Below are 8295 nucleotides of genomic sequence, written 5' to 3'. Positions count from 1 at the left end.
AGAATTACCAGTTGCGGTGAGGGCGGGAAAACGCAGACCTCCTGACAGTAAGTGAAGAGAGTCAGCTCTGCAGAGGCTGAAAGGACTCGGCGAGGAGGGTTGGGAGGAGGGAGGAACATGGGTCCCCAGAAGGGCTGCTGTGTCCGATCCTGAATTCAGGAAAACTGGTACTGAACTCCATCACAGCACATGAGCACCACAAGGACCATGGAGAGCTCCTAATTCAATGCCTTTTTTTAATGCGGAAACTGAGGCCAGAGAGGAGAAATGGCTACAAAGGGTCATAGACAGAACAGAATCCAGGTTTCCCTACTTCCAGACTATTATTTCTGTAGTCTAGCAGCCACTCATCCTCCTGCCAACAGGACTCTAATTTTCCTCTGAGGATCCATCCCTTTCGTCTAGCTGAGCCCTCACGCTGTGCATCTTAGGTGGCTTGGGCTGCCATAGCAAAAATACCATAGACTAGGCAGCTTAAAAAAAGAGACATTGATTTCTCACAGTTCTGGAAGCTGGAATTCCAAGCTCAAGGCACCAGCAGACCTGGTGTCTGGTGACAGCTTGCTTCCTGGCCTGTAGACAGCTACTCTCTCACCATATCCTCACAAGGGGAGGGCACATGAACTCTTTTATAGCAGCACTATTTTCATGAGAGCTCCACCTGCATGACCTAATTACCTCCCAAAGAACCCACCTCCAAATACCATCCCATTTGGGATTAGAGTTTGAATGTATGAATTTCGGGGGGATACAAACATACAGTCGGTAACAACCCACATCTCCAGACTAAGCCAGTCCACAAATGCCATTCCCTCACGTGCAAGCTAGGGTCAAGGTTACACACAGGACTCCACAAAGCCATCCAGGGTGAATTGGAGGCTTTTGCCTTTTTTCCCACTGGAACCCGCCCACGTGGGGCTTCTCCAGCCATCATGACCAGGGAAAAGCCGGTCTGCATCCTCCGAAAGGAGCAAGAACCAGGCAGAGGGAAACTAAGTCCAAGTGACATTGTTTCAGCCTCTAGGCCTATAAGTGCCTGGCCTTTCATCAATCACATCTTCCTTTGTTTTGTTTTTCTTTCTCCATCCTAACTTTGGGAATAACACCACACCTCCCTCTCTGGGTTGTCGGGGGGGTTGGGGGGGGGACGAAATGAGAGGGTGCACAGATGGCACTTCCATCAGCGCCTGGCACCCCGCAAGCACTCACATATTAGCGACCTCAAATTATCTTTTCTCTCACCGGCCACACAAGAGTCTGAACGAAACAGTGACCTGTTACTGCTACCACGCCATGCTGTATTCACAAAATTACAGGTTTCAAGGATTTCTCCCAAGAAAGTTAAAGCTGTGCGTTTGTGGGCGACGTTTCAGTTAGATGGAAACCAGCTGGACACCTGTCTGGATGTCCCCGGCTGAGCGCCCACTCGCCGGCTCTCCTCTCTCCTCCGGTCTCTGCAGCGCTGCGCACCCGGGCACTGTCCAGACCCGCCCCCTCTCCTCGCCTGCGCCCCGAGAACACACCGCCTGCTCCGGCGGGCAGGTCCGAGGGGCACGGCGCGCCGGGTTCTGGAGATCGACGAGCCGGGTCCCGACGGAGGGCGGTCCTGGTGGGGGCGGCAGGTGGGCTGCGGGTCCGCTTTGCTCCCGGGAGCGCGCGGAAAGCTCGCCCCACGAGCCTCCAGCAGCACGCACTTCTCCGCGACCCCGGAAGTGGGCGTGACGCAACACGTCTCAGCCAATCATGAGCTCCCGGCCTTCGCGTCACCGCGAAGCCGGCCAATGGGCGCGGGCCTGGCCGCCGCTTCCTGCCCGCCCGTTCGGCCGGCCCGCGGGGGAGGGCCGGCTAGGTTTCCCCGCCGCGGAGGAGCAATCGCCGCGACCGGGCCGCTAGACGCCGGCCGAGGTGAGTGCAGCGGCGGGTCCCGGGCGTGCGACCGCCGCCACGGTCGCTCTGGACAGGTCGGGGGGCGGCAGAGGGCAGCGGCGCCTCCTCTTGTGGCGGCTGCGTTTGCCCCGACACTCGCGGGGAGGGCGGGAGGGGCTGTGCTCGTGCTCTTTCCTGCACGGTTGGCGGAGCGCCGCTGCCATTCCTCGGGAACGCAGCGACAGGTGACGCTCCCACCCCAGCCTTTGCTCTGGAGTGATTTGGGAATCGGGCTGCTGGAGCCTGAAGGGTTTAGAGGATGGAGCTTCTGGTCCTTCTCTGGGCAATGATGGGGGCAAATCTGCTTGTCGCGGGATTAGCGCTGGCAGATGGTCAGGGCCGGGCGCCGACAATGCTGCTGGTGGCAGAGAAGGAGCCCGCCTTGTCGCCCAAGTGCGTGGAACCGGAATGAAACTAGGCTGACCGGCCCGCGATGATGGCGGGCAGGGGGCTCCTCTTCAGGGCTGCTCCCTCAGGGCACCTTCTGCTCTTCAGGAAGGGTTTTACTACCATGCATGTCCTGCTGTTTCCTCTCACCTCTTTGGAGCCTGATGTCGTCTTTCAACAGCCCCCGCAATTGGCAGACAGTAAGAGAGACCTTAGCAGCCGGGGCTCACTCTGTTTGCACAGGTGGTGGGAATGACAGGGTGTAATAGAAAAACAAACCAGCAGGAAACCTTTCAGGAAGGCGTCCTAAGGAAGATTCCAGGAAATAAATGCTTCAGGAGCTCCCTTGGGACTGCGTTGCACCGTCTACCATACCCCCACCCCCACCTTCCCTTGGGGACCTTTTGGTCTCTGAAGAGATCTGTTAATAAGCCCATGCAGAAAGGCAAATGGTTCTGAGGGCGGTGCGCTGGCCTTCTTAGTGGAATGACTGAAGGTCCAACTGGAATTCATTGTGCAAAAGTTCTTGGTGAATCGGAGGTTGCTTTCTTGGAAGATGTTCCCTCTGTCCTTTCACCCCTACAAAACAAAGAAATCCCAGGATCCTAGAATCATGGACTCAATGCTCCAACCCTCCTTTTGAGAGTCCTCCGACCCAGTGACCCGGTGTCCCTGGACAGGTTACCTGATCATCCCACAGCTGGAAAGAGGCATGCGAGGAGTTGGGGCGGCCTTCTGGCAGAGGTGGGAAGGAGGTGCAGCTGCCCAAGGATGTTCACCCTGTGTCATCTTTAGCTAGGAAATGACTGGTGCCCAGTCACTCTGAAGGGAGTATGCAAACATAACGCCAACCTCATCCTTCCTCTGCAGCAGAGTCTTTCGTTAGCTGCCCAGAAGTTTCAATTATGTCTATTACTGCTTAGTCATTTCTCTGAAGGAACGTCTATCACATACAAGTCAAAGTCACTATTCATTGAGCTCAAGCTGCAGACAGCATGAGTTAACTGTTTGCTTATGTGGTGAACTGTGAGCTGAGATCTGTCTTTGAAGATTCGATTCATATTAATATGACACTGTAGGAAATGACATCCCCCCCCCAAAAAAAAACCTTTACTTTTTCCGTAGCAATTTATGATGAGGATTTTCAAACATGCAACCAAGTTGAAAGAATTATACGGTAAACACATACCCACCACCAAGATTTTTACTATGCTTGCTGTATCACACAGCTATCCACCTGTTATGACCTTACTTCTAACCTTAAGTCATTGATGACTTTGGCTTCCCTGGAGCAGCATTTCCATCTCAGCTCAGGGAGTTGGCAGTATGGTGGATGTAGGTCGTGGTGATTATCTGTAAACTTTAGTTGAACACCTACTATGTGCAGAACACTGTTCGGGGCTGAGGAAATGAAGAGACTGAAGACTCAGGCTGAACAGGAGGGGACTTTATTTTTTTGTTGTTTTCGAAGAGACAGAAGATAAGTGGGAGTTTGTGGTATTACCGGCCAAGTAATAAAATGACATCAGTAACACTCATTGAGTTCTTGCTAGGTAGAACTTTATTATAAGCTCTGTTCCTGTATTATCTCATTTAATTCTCACAGCAACTATCTAAGTCAGTCAGTATTCCGTCCTACCTTTTACAGATTAGGAAATCAAGACACAGAGGGGTTACCTGGCCTTTGGCGGTGCTAGAAAGTGGTGGAGGCAGGACCTGAATTCCAGCAGTGACTGTGGGCACCCTTCGTCACAGTATAGATGCCAGAGGGCGATAGTGGACACTCATCCCTGACCAGGGAGAAGCAAAAGGATATCAGGGGGTTACCACAGCTCTTCCGGGGGTTCCAGCTCAGGCACCTGGACGCAGATGCCAGTTTTCAAATGGCTTCAGAAGGCTAGTGTTCTGACTTCCCCTGTGGTTGACTGGGCCTTGGTGTTCCGAGGTTCTGTGGCAGGCCCCCTGGCGCTTGCTCCGCTCCGCTGGTCAGGCTCCCTCCTGTCATCTCTCTTCCTGTTCTGGGTGTTTCCCAATGCTTGCCTCCTGCTGCTTCCGCTACCCTTCTTTCTGTTCCTTGTCCTTCGGTCACTTCCTTCCCAGCCCGCACTCTTTCTTCTTGGTGTTTGTAAGACATGCTTTGTTCTGAAAGAGCCTGTTTGTCCATGGCAGATGCTCCTGTTTTCAGACACATTTCATCCGTGTGCTCATTCCAGTCTCCATGCCTTCTGAAGTGCCCACGTGCCTCTGGCATGCCGCAAGAGTGGAATAGCAGGGCAACAGCCTCCAGGCACCCAGAGTTGCTCTGTCTCTTGGTCGCTCCAGTTTCCAAACCAGACTGGTGGTGTCCTCACCTTTAGCCTCTTCCCTCGATCCTGGCCCCAGGGCAGTGTTTGGTCTCGGATGTGGGAGGTGCCCTGTGAGGCAGAGCTCCTCACTGCTGTTCCACTGCCGCCCTTGTCCAGCTGCTCTGTTTTACTGCCGTGGGTCTGACCATGTGGCCCTGACACCAGCAGGAAGCTTGTCCCTTCCAGAAGCCAGGGCTCCAGGAGTGACACCCAGGGAGCAGCCTGGGGGATGAGGGGTTCACTGGTAGAGCTTATCTTTACTAGTTCATTGAAGAGCTTATCAGTCACCACGGCCATCCCCTACATAACAGGAAGGAAGAGGAGAGAAGAAGGAACAGGAATGGAGACTGACAGAAGAGTGAGATTGGGGCAGAGAGAGAGGTGGTCACACAAGGAGGGTGAAGATAGGACCCTCACATCTCCACCATCCAGCCTCAGGGCTCCCGTAGGACCACACAAGACTCTGGCTGGGGTGCCAGGCACGTGTGGATGTCCCCACCACACCCATACAGGAAGGTCACATGGGCAGCAAGATGTGTGTATATTTGGGACTCAGCTAAATCTATGGCTTTTCATTCATTCTTTTGACAGGAAAGATGACCGAATAATAATATTCACTAAATTTGGGGCGGTGGATACTTTGACGTTATATTTTTTTCTCTGTGCTTTTTTGTATGTTTGAAAAATATCCCCATAATTAGAGGAAAGGAAAGGCAATGATGAAAAAGGGCCCTAGACTGGGAGCCTGGGGCCGCGGACACTGACTCTGGCCCTCCTGTCACCAGCTGTCCCCCAGCTGCCACCGCCATGCCTGACTCGGTGCTCTGGGCGGTGGATCTCTTCGGGAGGGTGTACATGCTCTCCACGGCTGGGCAGTACTGGGAACTGTGCAAGGACACCCAGCTGGAGTTCAAGCGGGTCAGCGCGGCCACTCAGTGCTGCTGGGGCATCGCGTGCGACAACCAGGTCTATGTGTACGTGTGCGCCAGCGACGTCCCCATCCGCCGCCGGGAGGAGGCCTATGAGAATCAGGTGGGGTCTCGTGTGTTTGGGTTGCTGAGTTGGTTGGTTTGTTGGGAGATAAAGCCCCCACACCCGACTCCTGGCCAGTTCCCAAATCTTTCATCCTATTTAAAATCTGAGTGGTATAGAATCCAGGGTCTTTGGGACCAGAGTGCCTGTTGTGTCTTTACCAAGGCAGGCTGGCCAGATCTGCAAAAGGATGGGCTCCAGGCATTTCCCAGGGGCCCAGGATGGAGCCATGCCCTCCACTGTCCGCCCCTCGGGGCACTGTGGCTGGCCAGGTCTCTGCCCTTTGGGGCCGCGTGCTGGCTCATGTGAAGAGTCCTGGGAGTTGCTGATCCCTGAGTTCCAGGCAGGCCCTCTGCTCACTTCCCACCCTGGACACAACCAGGAGGGCCTGCTGGCAGGGTGCTACGTTCCCCGAGAGACCGCTGCTGTCCCAGGCCAGCTGCAGGCCTAAGGCCCGTCTCTGCCTCTGGCCCTCAGCGCTGGAACCCCGTGGGTGGCTTCTGTGAGAAGCTCCTGCCGAGTGACCGCTGGCCGTGGAGTGACGTGAGTGGGCTCCAGCACCGGCCGCTGGATGGGGTGGCGCTGCCCTCGCTGCACTGGGAGTGGGAGTCAGACTGGTACGTGGATGAGAATTTTGGAGGGGAACCCACCGAGAAAGGGGTAGGTGAACTCGCTTCCCTCCGTGCCTCCCCGTGGGGAGGGAGCGTCTTGGGCTCTGCTCCGTCCATCCCCCAGTGCTGTCCCCACTGCCCTGTGGCTGCCGACCTCAGTCTGCGCCCTGCCACTCCCCGCATGTTGCCCAGGGTTGCTGGGGATGGTGCTTTGGGCCATGTCGCTGTCCCCTCCCTCTCTTCCAGCCTGCCCCCCACCTTCCTCAGCTTTCTTCCCCAAGAGACCCTACAGAGCCCCCTTGGTATTTCAGGGGTGGACGTATGCCATCGACTTCCCTGCCACCTACACCAGGGACAAGAAGTGGAATTCTTGCGTGCGGAGGCGGCGGTGGATCCGGTACAGGAGATACAAGTCCCGCGACTCCTGGGCCAAGGTCGAGCCTGCGGGGTGGGCTGGGGGCAGGGCGGGGCCCAGAAGGCAGTCACAGGGAGCCTCCCCTGCCCTCCTCACCACGCCTACCCTGAGACCTTGCCTTGAGTCCTCTCCTGCCCTGGGAACACTGCAGTGCTGCGTGTCCCTTCATTTGGGAGATGGCAACATGAGGAGCTGGGACAGCACAGGACTTGTCCTGACCGGGGTCTCCGCTGCCCGGTCCCAGACTGAGACTCAGTCTGTGCCCTTCCTCCCCTCACCCCCATGGATGCCACTCTGGCTCTCACATTGTTCCCGTGACCCGGAAAAACCTCCCAACTTAGGGACACGAGGCCTGGACCCGGGTCCTCCACGGCCTTGAATGAGAGGAAGGCCTCGGGCCCTCACCAGACCTCTCCGGAGGGTCAGGGCCGTGAGGTGGGGCTGGGAGCAGCCCAGAGAGCGAGGTGACAGCCGGTGTCATGCAGGGCTCACAGGACAGGGCTGTGTCCGCTCCCTTCTAGACGGGGCTGGAGTCACAGTCAGTCACTGCAAAGCACAGAGCCGAGACCTTATATGTGCGTCTGCCTTCCACTCTGGAGCAGCAGTGACCACTCGGGGACAGCAGCCCAGGCCTGGTGGCTGATAGAGGATGGGGCAGAGGAGATTTAGGGCAGACGCCTCTGTCCTCGTGTGCCTGCTCTGTGAGGTCAGGTGGTGCGCTGAGCTGGAGAATGGAACGCAGCGTGCTGGAGGCTGCAGGGGGCGTGTGGGGGCCGTGGTGCAGGACCAGGCGCCCACCAGGAGGGGAGCAGTGCCCTCTACTGGCCAAGGTGCCCACAGGTCCTGACTGCCACTGCCTCACACCTCATTTCAGATCCCTTCGAAGGATGACCCCAAGCAACTGCCCGACCCCTTCAATGACATCTCTGTGGGGGGATGGGAAATCACAGATGAGCCCGTGGGCCGCCTGTCTGTGTGGGCCGTGTCTCTGCAGGGAAAGGTGAGGCCATGCCCCCCTGTACCTTGGATGGGAGGTGGCTGAGGGAAGTCGGCCACAGGCGGGAGAGAAGCTGGCCTTTTGGGTGGAGGGTGGGAGGTGGAGGAGTAAGGAAGCCTGCCCCTGAGACCGTCTCCTCACCTCCCGTCCCAAAGCCGGGGCTTCCCCGAGCAGGCAGCGTGTTACCTGGCTCCCACAACCCCCGTCCTGTGACTCCTGCTGTCCTGTGGACCCACTGGGACCTGCCCCTCCCAGGAGCCTCTGACGCCCCACTCCATGCCTGGTCCTGGCCTGTCCTTCCTCTGAGCCCCCGGAGCACTGATCAGTGCCCACCATGAACTCAGATGCCATCAATATTGTCTCCTCAGATAGATTCTGAGCTCTCTGCCTGCTCCCTTCTGCTGCCTCCCACACAGCAGTCTCTGGGAGTATGGCAGATGGATGGGTGGGTAGGTGGATGGGTAGGTGGGTATAAGATGGATGGATCGATAGATGGATGAGTGATGGTGGGTGGGTGGATGGGGGGATGGGTGGATGAGTGGGTGGACATATGGATGGACGGATGGACAGGTGGATGGGTGG

General features: G+C 56.7%; 1 protein-coding gene across 5 annotated transcripts in view; it reads left to right on the top strand.

The window, feature by feature from the left end:
- Window positions 1-1160: 1160 nt before the first annotated feature.
- TECPR1 (tectonin beta-propeller repeat containing 1) overlaps window positions 1161-8295 on the top strand; it is a 31110-nt gene continuing 23975 nt past the window's right edge. For 2 of the 5 annotated variants that reach the window (XM_046666710.1, XM_046666713.1), the window contains exons 1-5: window positions 1163-1905; window positions 5444-5690; window positions 6168-6350; window positions 6613-6735; window positions 7591-7716. In XM_046666710.1, coding sequence (XP_046522666.1) covers window positions 5466-5690; window positions 6168-6350; window positions 6613-6735; window positions 7591-7716 — 657 coding nt within the window. In that variant the 5' untranslated portion in view covers window positions 1163-1905; window positions 5444-5465. Of the gene's footprint in view, window positions 1906-5443; window positions 5691-6167; window positions 6351-6612; window positions 6736-7590; window positions 7717-8295 lie in introns of all 5 variants that reach the window. The other 3 variants (XM_046666712.1, XM_046666711.1, XR_006889380.1) reach the window with 2 other exon arrangements.

This window comes from Equus quagga, chromosome 7 (genome assembly GCF_021613505.1).
Source record: "Equus quagga isolate Etosha38 chromosome 7, UCLA_HA_Equagga_1.0, whole genome shotgun sequence".
Classification (NCBI taxonomy): Eukaryota; Metazoa; Chordata; class Mammalia; order Perissodactyla; family Equidae; genus Equus; species Equus quagga.
This window is presented reverse-complemented; position numbering and strand designations above follow the sequence as displayed.